This window comes from Melanerpes formicivorus, unplaced genomic scaffold, assembly GCF_026170545.1.
Source record: "Melanerpes formicivorus ecotype bairdi unplaced genomic scaffold, bMelFor1.0.p_v2 SCAF_6, whole genome shotgun sequence".
NCBI lineage: Eukaryota > Metazoa > Chordata > Aves > Piciformes > Picidae > Melanerpes > Melanerpes formicivorus.
The window spans coordinates 25,555,565-25,571,655 of record NW_027142358.1 but is presented as its reverse complement, the minus strand read 5'-3'; the positions used below and the strand labels follow the sequence as shown (position 1 = coordinate 25,571,655).

The window sequence follows — 16,091 nt, the reverse complement described above, 5'->3', positions numbered from 1 at the left end:
GCCCCCTTCAGATACTGGAAGGCCACAACTAGGTCACCTTGGAGCCTTCTCTTCTGCAGACTGAACAGCCCCAACTCCTTCAGTCTGTCCTCATAGGAGAGGTGCTCCAGCCCTCTGATCATCCTTGTGGCCCTTCTCTGGACACGTTCCAGCACCTCCACATGCCTCTTGTAATAGGGGCGCCAGTACTGGACACAGTACTCCAGGTAGGGTCTCACCAGGGCTGAGTAGAGGGGGAGGATCACCTCCCTCGACCTGCTGGCCACACTTCTCCTGATGCAGCCCAGGATCTGATTGGCTTTGCAGGCTGCAAGAGCACATTGAGAGCTCATGTTGAGCTTCTTGTCCACCAGCACCCCCAAGTCTCTCTCCTCAGGGCTGCTTTCCAGCCAGTCACTGCCCAGCCTGTATTTGTGCCTGGGATTGCCTCGACCCAGATGCAGGACCCTGCACTTGCTCTTATTGAACTTCATCTCAAGTGTCTTGCAGAATAAAGGCCTTATGCAGTACACTGTTAAGGGCAAGGGCTGTGTTAACAACGATACACAAAACATAAACCGGGCCTTCGTTCTTCCTTTGGTATCCTGCAGGTAACATTCCATCTTTTTCTTTTCTGACTTCTTCTGGGGGCCTCACTTCCAATAAAGGTACCACAATGGTAAAGGTTCACATCTTCAATAAAATTACAAATCAAGAACAAAGACAGAAAACAGATTAATCCACCCATCTCTAGAATGCAGCAAATGAGTTTCAATCTGTGGAAACTTCCTCCACCAAGGTGAGTTAATTAGAGAAGATGACCCATATTTATACCAGCTACTCTTTTAACAAGGTGTACAGAGCGAGTAAGCATAATGCAAGCTATAAAATACCTCTAATGCCTTCATATATGCTCCAACATCAAGTTTCAGACCATCGGTTTCCTTATAGTAGCGTCTGGAAATGAAAGTGATAAAGTTCCAATGAAATGGCAGTTAAATACAAAGAAACCACATTTTATTATTTCTGTGCCTGTACAGATGTCCATATGGCTACAACAGAAAGTCAAGTCATCAGAAACTCCAGGGCCTTAATTTAACACCAGGAATTAAGTAAAGGACAGGCTCAGTGCTGTGCAACCCTGGAGAAAAGATCTCACACCAGATGCCCATCTGGCAGCTGGGACAACTCCATAGGTTCAAAGGGATTTCAGATAGCTTATATCAAGGATGAACTTGGCCTGTATTTTATTGCACAGAGTACTAGCTGCTCTAAAGGACTGCATCTCTCTTCCTTTAATCAATGATGGACCTCTTGGCAGACATACAATGAGTATATCTGGAAGGGTATCTCAAACACCTAACCATCATTGCTTGTCACCAGCCTCCCACATGAGGAAAGCCAGAGCACTGTTTACCATAAACTACGTAAGCCCTGAATACTAAATTTTGGTCCTTCTAAAAACTTTTCTACAGCCATGAAGCTTATAAAAGGAGTTAGCATCTTTATGGTGGTTTTCTGCAATTAATGCAGGTTTTCCAAGCTCTCCTGATTAAAGCAAATGCTGGTTTCTGTGTGACAGGATAAAAAAGGTAGGATGAGCAGACAGGTAAGATTTTATGCCTTATCCTTCTGCCATTTTTGATTATTCAGCACAGGCTCCCTTTAAAATGACCACTTGACCTTTGCCAGAACAGCCATTAACCTTCTATAGTCTAGCGTAAACAGCTTAATTTTCTGACAGTGGCATGACAGAAGAAATTACAAAGCCAATTCCAGCTCTCAGCCCAAAACAGATGCTAAATGTAAATCACTCCATTTTCAGGAGGAGGGCATTCTGCCTCAGTGACTCTGACACTTTTGTTTTCCATGGAATGAACTAAAACTTCAAGCAAAATCAACCCACTTGCCCAAGGCAGACCCCTTGTACACAGAATGTTGAGAGGTTGGAAGGGACCATCCCTTGCTGAGGTCCACCCAGTTACAGTAACTCCAAACGTTCAAAATGAAGCTGACTTGTGCCTGGTTTTTGTATATGGCCCTTTGCATCCATGAGTGAGGGAAACTAGCCATCCCATTTATAATCTCCCTTCCTTGAGTCAGAGAAGTTACCTACCAGGACAACTTGTTCAGAACTCATGTTCATGTTACCTAAATGATTAATCAGTTGAAAGAAACAGGCTCATGGTGAAAATTGATCTTAGAATATCCCAAAGCCCTGTATTTTTAATGAAAAATAACATTAAAAGAAAAGTAACAGGTCTGTTTCAGAGCTACATCAATGAATGACCAAATAAGTAAATATTTTATTACTAATGCCATGGTTTGAGCTAGCCAGAACTAATTCTGTTCAGTGATTTGACTTCTCAGATCAGTCCCTGCTCAGCGACAGCTCCTCCTGAAGTTCAGTGCATGTCTGCACAACCAGTGGCTGCTTCTAGCAGTGAGAGCACTGATGGTCAGAGTTACTGCCAAGGATCGGGGTGCAGGCCAAGAGCACTGCTAAATCTTGTGTGCCACGCTGGGGTGCAGTAAGTAAGAGGCGGACGCGCAGGGAGAAGCAGACAGGACAGGTGACCCTAAACTGAGCAACAAGGAATTCCTTCCTATGGACATCATCTTCAAGATAAAGCTGAAGGATCACCAGGGTCAAGCTTTTTCTTCAACGACCAGTGTCCAAGGACTATGTCTGTTCTGCCTTCAATCCCAATCTGAATCCAGGGGACAGAATTCAAACCTGGAAGAAGCCTGTCTGACTGATGGTTGGAACAAAAAACATCTAGACCACTTGATCTTCCTCACCATTAGTAATTTCAGGATGCTGGAAGATCAAACTGCATAACATATCCAAACCAATAGCCCTTTATCTAAACATGGCCTGTTGGATTTTTTGCTTTGTTTCAGTTCAGACAGGAACATGCAGCTACAGGCAGCAGGTAAGGCAATAGTTCTCATCTCTGAGAATTTGCAGGGGTTAAGTGTCTATAATCCCACTGGCTTCTCACAATACTCACTCACTTGGAGGTTGCATACATCAAAATCCAAACTCTCCATGATTTCTGCAAGTTTTTTGAGAAGCTCTCAGACTTGCTCTAAAAGCAGCAGAAGTCCTTTTCCTCTTAGTTTATAAAACTACAGCTATTTAACCCTCCCACTGCCACCTGCAAACACATGGATTATTTCAAAGTCTAGCTTACTCTTGAACATTGACTTTGAAGGGCTGGAGGGTGCCATTTGCTGTGCTGATATATCATAGCATCATTGAGTTCTCTAAAAGCTGCTGCAAGTAAGTGACTGAGGACAGAAAGTCAAGTTAGGTGACTGAATTACCCATTGAGGACTCTTCATTGACAGCTGAGCCTCACTGTTCAGACACACAGATTAACTGCCTAAACACTGGTGCTGTGAATGCTCACACCAGTATCTGGCCTCCATTAAGTACAAAGACACTGGAGGAAATTAAAAAAATAGACTAGAGACTAGAGGAAGAAACAAACAGTGCTTAACTCACCCTCTTCCAAGGGAGAGCAAAACAGGCTTCTCCATCCCAATCAGAACTCTGAAAGCTTCATTAAGGTTTGCATAGGTGAAGTTTTCTGCTGCATCTCCAATAACCACACAGTTTGGGTTTGCTTTATCGATCTCTGCAAATTCAGGGACAAGATCTACAGAAGGAGGAAAAATGTAAATAAATTCATAAATCCTTTATCATTTCAGATCCTATTGGAACTGATGGGTTTGCCCCAGATTTGTGCTTCCTTTCATTCATTCCCCAACACATGAAAATAAAAGTAATAAATTCATGTCTCAATCAAGTCCCCTTCTACTTCTTCAGACCCCTCTACTCCTGCTCATATCCTGTTATTCATTTGCCTTACAACAAAGAGCAAACCAAACCACTTCTTATCCTTGCCTTAGCTCTTGCCACCCATGTCTCAGTGGCTCATCATACCCAAGCACACAGGCAAACTCCTGAGCAGCTGAATAAGAATGCATAACAGTAAGGGCAACCTCCTTTCTCCATACCCAAACTCTACAGAAGAAAACACTTTGAACTTTGTCATGATAAAGAAAAGACAATGTAGTGTCCTGCACAGCACCTCACCTAACTCCTAGTACCTGTGATTAAGCAGCAGGCTCTTCTGTGTACTTGCTGACCCCCAGAACAACTCTGTGCTTTCACTGTGCCACTGCTATCATGGAGATCTCACTGAGACCAGTCCACAGGTATACTCCACAGTCTCATGACTAAAGAAAAAGCTTTCCCTGTAGGAAAACAACAGTTGGGAGCTCTTCCTCACACGACTTATGGGAATTCACTGCTCTGTCACAAATGCCTACATCTCTCTGGGTTGTCCCCCTACATGTCCCAGCATCTGCTGCAGCGTTGTCCCACCGTCGTGCACGAGCAAGTGCGGCCTCAGGCCACGCTCCTTCAAAATGTGGCAGGCTGCTGGTGCTGGGGCGGTGACTTCAGCCACGGAGATGTCAAAGCCCATGCCCTGCAGCTTCTTCACAAACTTCTCCCGGGTTGCTTGGGTTTCATTAGTGCAGAACCGCAGCTTCAGCCCAGACGCTTTGATCCTGTTGAGTAAAACCAGACAGGGAAAAGGAGCAGAGTATCAGCTTTGCTGTCCCACTCCCAACTTGGATACTTACAAGAAAAAATGTAAAGAGGAAATGCCAGAACAGGATCAGCATCCTTCACTGTGACCAAGACACACTAAATATTGATTATGGGCACCACAGATGCAGTTTTCATGTGCAGGGCCCTTGCTACAGCATGGTAAGGTGACCACGGCAGCAGAGGTGACGTCCACCAGCCCCAGGATACCAGTGTCTGTCAGGCACACACATCAAAAAACCTCAGATCCATTTCCTTTGCTTCAAATGGGTCCAGGGATGTAGACTCATAGGACCTGACGGCACTGCACAGCCATGAGTAGAGCAGCTGCTGTGACACCACTGGCTATTAGCATGTTAACCTGGATTTTGCCCCTTCCACTTATGGATCACCTGCTGCAGTGATCTGCTGGAAGTACCAGCAAGGTTTTACACTTCTGCAGGCTCCAGGCAAGAAGCCATCTAGTTGCACTGATGCTTATACCAACAATGGGGTGGCTTCAGCTACATTTATCACTTCATCTCTCATTGAACACCTCTGCTGTTACTTGGTGGGTAATTCTGAGAAATAGGGCTCTTCAACTTCAAGTACAAACATTGATAAAAGTTTACAGGTAAATGGCTTCTCTAGCAATGAAAACATGGCCCCAAGTGCCCAGAGCCAAGGATGTGGTTCCTGTGGATCAACATTCTGAGATCTTATGCAAGCCCTCTGCCTCTGAGTAACTTGTTGACCTCCTGGAGACGTCACCAAAAGGCCTTGTCTGCAGAGATGAGTTATCAACTATTTGGAGAACCAACGTGTCTCAAAGTTGCCATGGAAAAGCAGAAGCATCAAAAATGTATCACTATTTTTATAAATATATTTGCCAAAAGGAATGCCACTTAGCTCCTCAAATATATAAAAAGCTTAATTGTGGTCAGTTTTAGTGTAAATTTGAACAGAATTATCTTTGAGGACCTAAGATTTGGATACCTAGGTAAGTTTGGGGCTAAGTTAATAAATTCATATTAAAACATTATTACTTTTCTTCGTGTTGGGATGAAAAAGGACTTTTCCATTAGGAAAGGTGGGAGGCTGACCTGCTGGAAAAAAGTTCTGAGGAAAAAGGCCTGAAGTCCTGGTGCAGGATAACATGAGCCAGCAACACTTTCTTGTGGTCAAGAAGACCAATGTCATCCTGAGATGCATCAAAAACAGAGGGGCAAGAAGGCTGAGGGAGGTTCTCCTCCCCTCCGCTCTGCCCTGGTAAGGCCTCACCTCAAGTACTACGTCCAGTTCTGGGCTTGCCTGTTCAGGAAGGACCGGGGACTGCTTGAGAGGGTGCAGCAAAGGGGAATGGAGATGATCAGAGGACTGGAACATCTCTCTTATGAAGAAGGACTGAGGGACTTGGTGCTTTTTAGTCTGGAGAAGACTGAGGGAGGATATTATAAATGCTTACAAATATTTAAAGGGTGTATGTCAGGAAGATGGGGCAAGTCTTTGTTCAGTGTTGCCCAGAGACAGAATAAGAGGTAATGGGCACAGATCTGAACATAGGAAATTCCATCCAAACATGAGGAGGAACTTCTTTATGTTGAGGGTGGCAGAGAACTGGAGCAGGCTGCCCAGAAAGGTGGTGTAGTCTCTGGAATCATCCAAAACCCACCTGGACACCATCCTGTGCAACCTGCTCTAGGTGATCCTGCTTTAGGAGGGGGTTGGACCAGATGATCTCCAGAGGTCCCTTCCAATCCCTATCATTCCATGATTCTGTGAAAACCCCTACACTGATTCTCAAGATAACAAAACAAGACGGCTTCCTTTTCTAAGGAAAATTATCCCAATCAGTTGGGTGCAAACACCAAAACCACCTCCAGGTGTTGTAGCTGATGACAAACTTTCCACCAAAGGGTTCTTAGAAATCCAGTCCTGGCCCAGAGAGCCCCTTCTGCTTGCTAAAGCTGCATGCCAGTGTCTTCTTCAATAACACAGGTGATTCATTTCTTTCTTATTATTTGTCTTTCCTAATCATAGGTATGTGAATTATCAATTACACTTAGTGGTTAATTGCCCTTCATAAAGATAGCTTTTCTCTTTTAAATTAGGCAGTTAATATATTGTAACTAATAGCATCCACTTGTACATTATAAATATATCTTCATTGATTGGAGCAGCCAATGTGAGATTCACTCACAAGTTAATGAAGCAATTGAGTGAAGAAGTGCAGGGTGTACCCAGGGAATAATTATTGTTAATGAATTATGATGTGACCTTCTCAGAACAATGAACAATTGGTGTCACAGTGGGATGACAGTATTCCACATCTGTTATTCAAAGCATGGGTTTAGTTGTAGTTGAAAAGCAAAGCAGCATCTTGGAGATGTAACAAATTGTAACACAGTGTGCCACGGTTGAAGAAATCCTATTCTAAATGCAAAGCCTAGCTGCACACCCTTAAGAAGAAAAGCCTGTGATTCACAAGTCCTGGAAGCAGACATTTGTTGAATAAGACCCCATTCTTCCTGTTCCTAAAGGTCAATGAAATGCATCCAAGAACAACACCAAACACCAAACTGTGCAGACAAATGAGCAGTCTAGTGCGAGACTGTTTTCCTGTACTGAAAAATTAACTTCTTTCTCAGAATTTTAGATGAAAAACAGAGTTACATTCTGGCTTGACCAAAGCAGAAGCTGTCTGCACACATCCTGGACTGCTTCACGCCTTCATGGCCACCAACAGTTACCACCTCAACACAGGAGCTCATTAAATCATGGAATCACAGAATCATTTTGGTTGGAAGAGACCATCAAGTCAATCATTATCTATCTACCAAGGCTGGTGTTAAACACCTCCCACAGCACCACATCTCTGTGTCTTTTAAACACCTCCAGGGATGGGGATTCAAACACCTCCATGGGAAGCCTGTTCCAGTGTTTGAGAACCCTTTCAGTGAAGAATTTTCTTCTAATATCCAACCTAAGCATGCCCTTGAGCAACTTGAGGCCACTTCATGTTGTCCTATCACTTGTTACTAGGAAGAAAAGACCAATACCCACCTCATTACAACCTTGTTTCAGGTAGTTGTGGAGACAAAAACATCTCCCCTCAGCCTCCATTTCCCCAGAGAAATGCTTAGGAACAAGTGAAGTCTACAAAGAGTTAGGCCAAGCTGGTCAGAAAATGAGAGTCCTCTGATGAAACATGAAAAGGACCTTCAAGAATGTCCCAGAACATTAAAACAAAAAATATATCAAGAACTCCAGAGAAGACTTATTTCTTCCAAAACACTCTTTCAAGGAAAAGACACCTCTTCCTTCAGCATCAGCACCTCTAGAGAGACCCTCTGCTAGTGTTCTGCCAAATCCTTGGATGATGGAAGGATATGGAGGTGCTGGAACGTGTCCAGAGAAGGGCCACGAGGATGATCAAAGGGCTGGAGCACCTCTCCTATGGGGACAGACTGAGGGAGTTGGGGCTGTTCAGTCTGCAGAAGAGAAGGCTCCGAGGTGACCTAATTGTGGCCTTCCAGTATCTGAAAGGGGCCTACAGGAAGGCTGGGGAAGGACTTCTCAGGGTCTCAGGTAGTGATAGGACTAGGGGGAATGGAATGAAGCTGGAGGTGGGGAGATTGAGGCTAGATGTGAGGAGGAGGTTCTTCACCATGAGAGTGGTGAAACCCTGGAATGGGTTGTCCAGGGAGGTGGTTGAGGCCCCGTCCCTGGAGGTGTTTAAGAGCAGGCTGGCTGAGGCTCTGTCCAGCCTGATCTAGTGTGGGGTGTCCCTGCCCATGGCAGGGAGGTCAGAACTAGATGATCCTTGTGGTCCCTTCCAACCCTGACTGATACTATGATACTATGATACAGCTGCATGACTGTACACATATTGGGATGAATCTATCTCTTGATGCTCAGCACAGGGATGGTAAACAGAGCCTGAAGGCTAGCACGCATCAGCAAACAACTATTAGAGCATAAATAATTAGAGAGAGATTTTAACAACATGAGAGAAATCCTCTCTCTGCTTGTGTTTACAGCAAAACTCCTCTTCAGTTTTCATGGTCAGATTTTGCACCAGAAGGAACTAAGACAAACCTTAAAGGTCTCTAACAGAGGCAAGATGATTTGCACAGCAAGTCAATCCTGTACTGGAGCCACTGCTGCTAAACTGACCAGATTACTGGGAGACCTTAACTGCTGAGCTGATCCAGCCACCAGTGCTCACATTTTTAGTACATACAGAGCAAGTTAGAGCAATTTCTAGTGCTGGAAAGCATGGGGATGTTAGAAGAATAAAGCACAAAATCTGTAATGTGATGTCTTACAAGATAAAGAGCAAGGGATTAGATACCTGCAGCAAATACAGAAGAAAGAGGCTACAGCAGATAAAATACACAATACAGATTTTACCAAGATCTCCAGTGTATTACAGATTTATCAGCACCTGTGTTACAGAAGTGCAGGCACACCCAGGAGAGCCAATCAGAGCTTCAGCTGACTTCCATACAACCTGGCTGTGATAAAGATCCCACTCCAACTCCAGAAGCACCAGAAATCAATCCTGATTACAGCAGAAGCCAAGCAAAAAGACAGGCAGCACTGTGTTGCAGGGACTCTGCATGCTCCAGAGAATTGCAGACATCCTGAGGACATCTCTCACTCCCTGCCTGGGGACATCAGCTGGCTCACCTGCATCAGGTAAATCTGCTCCATTTCCAACACAACTGCTCACACCACTCCTAATGCCCATGAGCAGCAATGGGGGAAACTGGACTTCACCTGTGTGTGGGAACAGGTTGTGAAGAGAGAGCAGATTCTGACCTTCTGGAATGTCACAAATGCCAAATTTGGCTAAAAGTATTTCTGTGCCCAAAGAAACTTGTTGGAGCCTCTCTCAGAGAGAACAGCAGAACACAGGGAGCAGCAGGGAGCAGATGCAAAGTCTTGATAGAGCAGGCAGCAGCTGTCCAGAGCTGCCACAGCACAGAGACACTGAAGCAAAGGCACAAGTCACAAAAGAAACTTCCATGACCAAAATGTTAAGTGGGCAGATGAGCATCAAACCTGCACACCAACAGGTGTTAAAAGGATACTTCTCCACCTTATCAGAGGAAGGATCTAAGACCACTCCAGACCAAACCAATGGCTCCATTGCCCGAAGTATCCTTAAATCTAGAAGTGGGGTCCTCACCTGGCTCCAGGCATGCCACGAGCGCACATACAGGGAGGAGATGGAGATGAAGTTTTTAATTTCAGCCCTGAGCTGCCCCTCACACTATGCCAGCTCTTTGAACTGACCTTTACCTCGTTCTGCTGGAGCAGGACACGATGCTGAGTGACAATGTCCCACAATGCAATTACCGTGCATCAGATGAGCCAGTCCCTTACAAATCACCTCGAACTTTACACATCTGCTGGCTGTCAGCATCTGCCAGGTTCACTCACCCGAAAATAATGAAAAAACTCTCATTATTGTTCCATAACAGGTAAAGTGTTAGGACAATTATTAGACATCCTGACTGACCTTGTGCAGATTTAACCAACTGCCCTCGTCCACCTTTATGGGCAGCCTTTGGGCATATGAAACACAGAAACTGTTCATTCAGATTATGTAAAGGTTGTGACATCAGTAAGGAAAAAAGAAAAGGTCCTGGAATCTATGCTGGAAGCCATCACTCCATCTTAAATTCATGTTGTCCTGCACATAGCAGAAGTACCTAAAGACACAGCTATAAGACTAAACTTCAAAGTTCCCATCTTTGGCCATGGTTTTCCTAACATGGGAGCAGAAAGAGAGCCCTGCCTACATCCAGCAGGCCCTGTGCAGATGGGGCAGGGGAGCAGAAAGCAAAACCCTGGAAGATGCAACAAACCTGAGCTTGGAAACTGTCCAACGCCAACTTCAAAGGGGGTTGGAAGAGTGCTGGTTATGAGAATTCCCCAACTGTTTTTTCATCCTGCTTTTGGTTTTTCAGAGCCTTTTTCCTTTCTTTAATTTAAAATAAAGGAGAGTGTGCTGAGCACTGATGCTGTTTGACATATTTGCATCAGTGGGCAAATACCAGTGTGCTTCAGTGTAACCTGTCAGCACTCTAACACAATCTCAGGAACACGAGAAAATACCACTACCACAGAGTTATCTGCCCGAGACCAAACAACGGAGTAAAACCAGGACTTCTGCAGTAATGTCTTCCTCCCACCTGGTCAGAGTTAACATTTATGTATTGCCCTCTGCAAGGGCCAGAGTGCTGGTGCTACAGGTAAAATGTCTGCTGGGCAAGAGGAGATTAAACTGAGCCAAGAAAAAAAACTAAGCATAATGTTCAAAAGTAGAATGACTTTTGAACATTGACCAAGGTCAATAAAGAAGAAAGAGTCTGAAGAGAAAATAACTTTATACCACTTCTTTAGCCTGGCTGGCAGAGAACCACAGCACACGATAAGGTCTTAGCCAGATCCTAAAAATCACACCCAAAACGATGACTTAAAAGGGCGTTTGCAACAAGTGATCAATGCTAGTCCTCAAGACTGCCTAACAGTGGGTAAAATCCCAATCAGACCACCAAATGGTGAGAAATGATGACAAAGGGAGGTACCTAAATCATCTGTGCCCTCAGACACTTCTGACTAGCAGGCAATGGGATGTTTTTCCATTGTTCATGAAAGCCTCCCTGGCTGGCTCTGCCACCGCTGGGGAGCAATTCACCTAGGTAGTGACACACTGCTCTACACAGAAGGCAAAACCTCTCTTGTAGCCCCTGTGATGAACAGATGACACCTTGAAGTGTCAGATTATGTTACATTTATGAATTAAAGCACATCCCTGGCCTGATCTTTCAGGCTTTTCTCAGGAGAACCTCCCACTGTCAGAGCAGGATGCAAACCTGAGAAGAGGATGCAAAAGACTTTTTGGTCTCAGTGCTGGCTGAAAGCAAGAAGCCCTTCTGGCAGCTGAGAAAATGCCTACAAGGTGGAAGTACATTTACTGTGCTTCATGTGCCCTCTGCTTAAAAAGTGTATTTGTGGCAATAATATTATTGTAATTCCTCAGCAATCCTGCATCCATTCAGTAGCTATCTCAGCAGCAAGCACTTTTAAGCTTTAATTTCAACTTCTGAAATAATGCCAAGCAAAACCACTATCTCAAAAGTTTGAAGGACACCAGCCATAAAAGTCCTCATCAACCCTTAGTTCATTTGGTCAGTTTTACAGCACAAGCCTCTCCCAGTTCCACAGAAATACTGAAGAAAACTTCCCCGAGTTTTGCTTGTCAGGTACAATGAGATCAGAGAACTGTGGATGAAACCACACACACACACTCACGTGACAGAGCAACCTAAGCTTTCTTCCTGGTTATTCCTTCTCTATCCCAGTGCCCAAACTTTTTAATTCCTCTGGTTTCTGCCATCCTCACAGTAAATCCAAACTGCTTAAATCTTCCTATGTTTGTCCCCTGATCTCCTGGTACTTCCATTCATTGATGATACCCAGTAGAGCCAAGATCATTATAAACCCCCATTCTCTGGTGGTCCAGCTTTCTGCTCCACATAGCAAGGCTGGCCTCACAAACCCTTACCTAGGGCACTTTTTGGCCCTGCTACCCCTTGCATTCTTGTGTCTGAAACTCATCTCTACATCTGCTCTCTCAGGAGCACAATTTCCTCTTCAGACTTATATGGCTCACCTCTCTCTATATATAGAAGAGGGTAATTTGGAAGGAATCCAAAGGAGGGATTGCAAAAGGGATTAAAAAAAATATATATAAGAGGGCATTACCTTTGAAGAGGAATGAAGCAGATTAATAGGTTCATATGGAGGAACCACAAGAAAAGAGGCCAGTGTTATTTAAGGGTGGGCAAGGGTGAAATAAAGAGTGTACTATAAAACTAAAGACTCTGGAAATACCACTTTAAGACAGTGACCACAAAACCTGAAAAAATCACTGAATTGTAGTTCAAAGCCAACTTATAAAACCTACCAATACCTTTACTTAGGTATTTCAAGCACCTTGAATATTTTGGAGGTAGAAATAAATACTGGAAGCTGTAGATAAAGACAAACATGAAGTCATGCTGAACTCTTTTGTGCTGAACTCTCTATGAAGGCTGTCTCACTCTGATCACTGGATATAGCTCTACACCAGAATGACCGAACAGATTGCCTGATACCATAAATTACATTCCACCTGCCTGAACAGAGGAAGAGTAGACAACAGATTCATCTACAGATTTGTAGACAACAATATGCCACAAGAGTGAAATCTAAAATTATTTAATAAAAATAATACATGCTTTGGAAGTGAATCTGCAGGAAATAAGCACAAAGTAGAATATAAGAAAGTCCTTTCTGGGCCATTATTTCAGTAGCAAGACACATTCAGTAATTACAAATTACCAACTCAACTTAAAAAATCACTCCTAGCAGTCCCAGAGATTAACCACATTGTAGGAACTTCACTGACACTTTTCATCTTGTAGTGGCTGACTGATTGTTGTGTCACAGCAGCACAATACCCAGTGCAACTCCAACACATAGCTGTGCTTTGTAAAAAAATAACTTTGGTAGACAAAATACTTGGCAGCTTTCCACTTTGAAGCTGTCATTAAAAAAAAAACCATAAATCTGAACTTTGATAATTCAGTTGGCATGAACAAGTTTGGAATGTATTTATTTGCATTAAGCAACACATTTATATGGACAATATAATTAATCAAACTGCAAGAGTTTTCATTCTGCACTAATTGCAGTTTGTTGGGTTTGTTTGCCTCTGAAGCTACTAATTACACCATTAAACTTTCAGTCAAAACCAAGTTGTGTTTGTCAGGTCAAACTCCTACTTTGTAGGCAAACAGCACCTGCTTGTAAATAATTAATTCTACCTCTCAGAAGAAGAAAGTAAATTTTCAAAAGGTTTCATTTAGCCTATTTTGTAAAGAATCCACTCTCTTGCACTCTGCTTTAGCTAAAGTATCACACTTTTTCACTACAATAGGTCAAAGACCAAGCTGTATTACAACAAATTTATCCCCACAATTTCAGGAACACCTTTTTTTTGGTTATTTTTTTAATTAATGAACATTGCTGATTAGGAAAGCAAATATGGGTTAGGAAGGTAAACTGAGGGGATAGTTACTGTTACTGACTAGAGCAGAACTGCGAACACACTGCACCCATTGAGGATCAATTCCTGCATCTCTTTTTGAATCTACCACTGAACAGCTACATGACAGAAAAGAGCTATTTCATCTTTTTGTGCCTCTGCTACTTCAGAAAGGGTAGGTGACACCTTCTTCCATGGATAGAAAGTGCAAAGACGAATGGATATTTACACAAGAGTTTCGATAGTTTATTTGAACGTCTTTCTCGAACAATAACTCTTTTGCTACCCCATGTGCTGAAGGCATAGCAAGTTCTGAAATTCAGAACATCTGCACAGTCTGCTAAGCCACACACCAGCTACCTTCTGTAACAACAAAGATTTTCTCCTCCTTGTCACACACACCCTTTCAGATGGCTCTTTGTAAGCTCACAACTGTCCCACCCAAATCCCCTCACGCTGAATTGCTTTACGGTTCCAGTTCCATTTGTTCTCCTTGCAATTTTCTCCTTGTTAGACTCTCCAGGTATTTTATTTTAACACGACTGTCCAGCTGCTCCACAGCCTCCCTGCACCCCAGATTTCCGTTGTTCTTTTAAAGGACTCTGTAGAAAGTTGTGCTAACAGATGCACTATCCTGACCAAACAACAGGATGTTGTAAACATCCAACTACTGTGTGCTTTTCATATGGATATGCTAATGGCAACACTATCAGCACACAGCTGTAAATGCAAATAACAGAGCACAGGCTGAGCATCTTTTATTGGTGTTTAACCACCTCCTGTCTTGTAAGAGACCAGCTCCCTGCTATTTGTAAGATAAAAAGTGAATAGCTCACCTCATGTCAATGCTGTGTAAATCAATTAAGACAATAAGCGCGCAGTACAGAGGCACTGTTCAGGCTGGCTCCAGAAGAGGCCTTTAAGTCACCGATGGGCTTCCTGATCTGCTCTGCCAGTTAACTGCACACACTCAGAAGAGATGTCTTTTCTTTATCTCTGTTATAAGCACTTTTTCGAATGCACAACAAATGTATGTCACAGTAAACCAAAGAATCAAGAAATGTTATGGTTTAAAAGTTTGAAAGGGTCACATTATCTCATCAAGCTGCTTTTGGGTTTTCTAGTCAGCCACCACTCCAATATCCCCACTTAAAGTTAACAGTCATGGGCAGATTTAATGACTTTTCTGGTCCCCTGGCTTCTGGGTCAAACCAAGAGTGCAACAAGGTTGACAGTGTCCTTAGGTATGGGCATGCCGGCTGGCCATACTCCTGCCAAGTAACAAGAAGGATGTGGATTCACCTTATCATTGAGTGGAGAAGGAGGTCTGCTCTGTACAACAAATACTTCTGTGGTTCATGCTTCTGGCCTCTGATTCACCAGTTCCCTTTCAGTGCACACTGCTATTGTGCAGATAGGGCACAGATATTGTACAGATAAAATTTATCAAATATATAGGTAGAATAGTAATAAATAAAGCATTTCCAGTTGTAATACTAAATATTTCTTCACAACTTCTAGCAACTTGTATAGTGTCTACTGATGTTTTCCTCAAGAGGTTTTCTATGGCCCTGGGAAGTGTGTAACAATGTAACTTGGTCAGGATATTTCAGTGTCCATCAGCTTCTTTGGTCATTTTTCTGCTCCATCTGACTCTACTGCTAGCTGAAAACAGACAAACAAGAGAACCTCCCTCCTGCAGGCATCACAAATATAAATCAGGCCAAATTCTACTGGCAGAAATTACATTCCTACTCTATCAAACAACCACACAGCAGAATTTGGCTGAAAACAAGAAAATAACGCAGCAAATACAGTTTTAAGAGGCTGAAATGGCTTTAGTCATAGGAAACCAACTGCAAATGAAAATGTTTGCTTATGATTTATATTGGTGTGTACTGTATGTTGTTACACAAAGTTAATTGCTGTAATCATGTGGGAGATGATGTAGCAAGACAAGCTGAAGAGAACAGGTCAGCTGTCATGTTATGAGTCCGTATCTGTAGCATATGAATCATCAAAATGTTATTTAGGACTCCTATTGGACATATACATGCACTAGGAGACTCTAGACACCTCTTTTAGCAAAAGATCATATCAATTTGAATTAAAGTTCCTAGCTATCTACAATTAGGACTTTTTAATTGATACAGAAATGAATGAATTAATGAAGAGCTGCTTTTAGTTTTAATCTATCTGCTTGAAACCAGTGAGCTGTACAGTGATGCAGACACAAATATTAATGCCCAACTGGCAATTAGATAATGAGTCAATGAAGATTTTAAATGGTGTGAGCTAGAACAATTACCAACCTAATAGGCAGATAAATAAGGCTACTTAACTTCACCCAAGGAAAATGATTATTCTTAACCACTGAATGACCTGAACAAAATACTTTGGTTTTTT

At 43.0% G+C, this 16,091-nt stretch overlaps 1 protein-coding gene across 2 annotated transcripts in view; it reads right to left on the bottom strand.

The window, feature by feature from the left end:
• Nucleotides 1-16,091, bottom strand: part of LHPP (phospholysine phosphohistidine inorganic pyrophosphate phosphatase) — a 106,913-nt gene that overhangs the window by 87,404 nt on the left and 3,418 nt on the right. For both annotated transcript variants that reach the window (XM_068140174.1, XM_068140176.1), the window contains exons 2-4: nt 4,376-4,563; nt 3,491-3,644; nt 873-936 (exon numbers count right to left, since the gene is read on the bottom strand). In XM_068140174.1, coding sequence (XP_067996275.1) covers nt 873-936; nt 3,491-3,644; nt 4,376-4,563 — 406 coding nt within the window. The remainder of the gene's footprint in view (nt 1-872; nt 937-3,490; nt 3,645-4,375; nt 4,564-16,091) is intronic.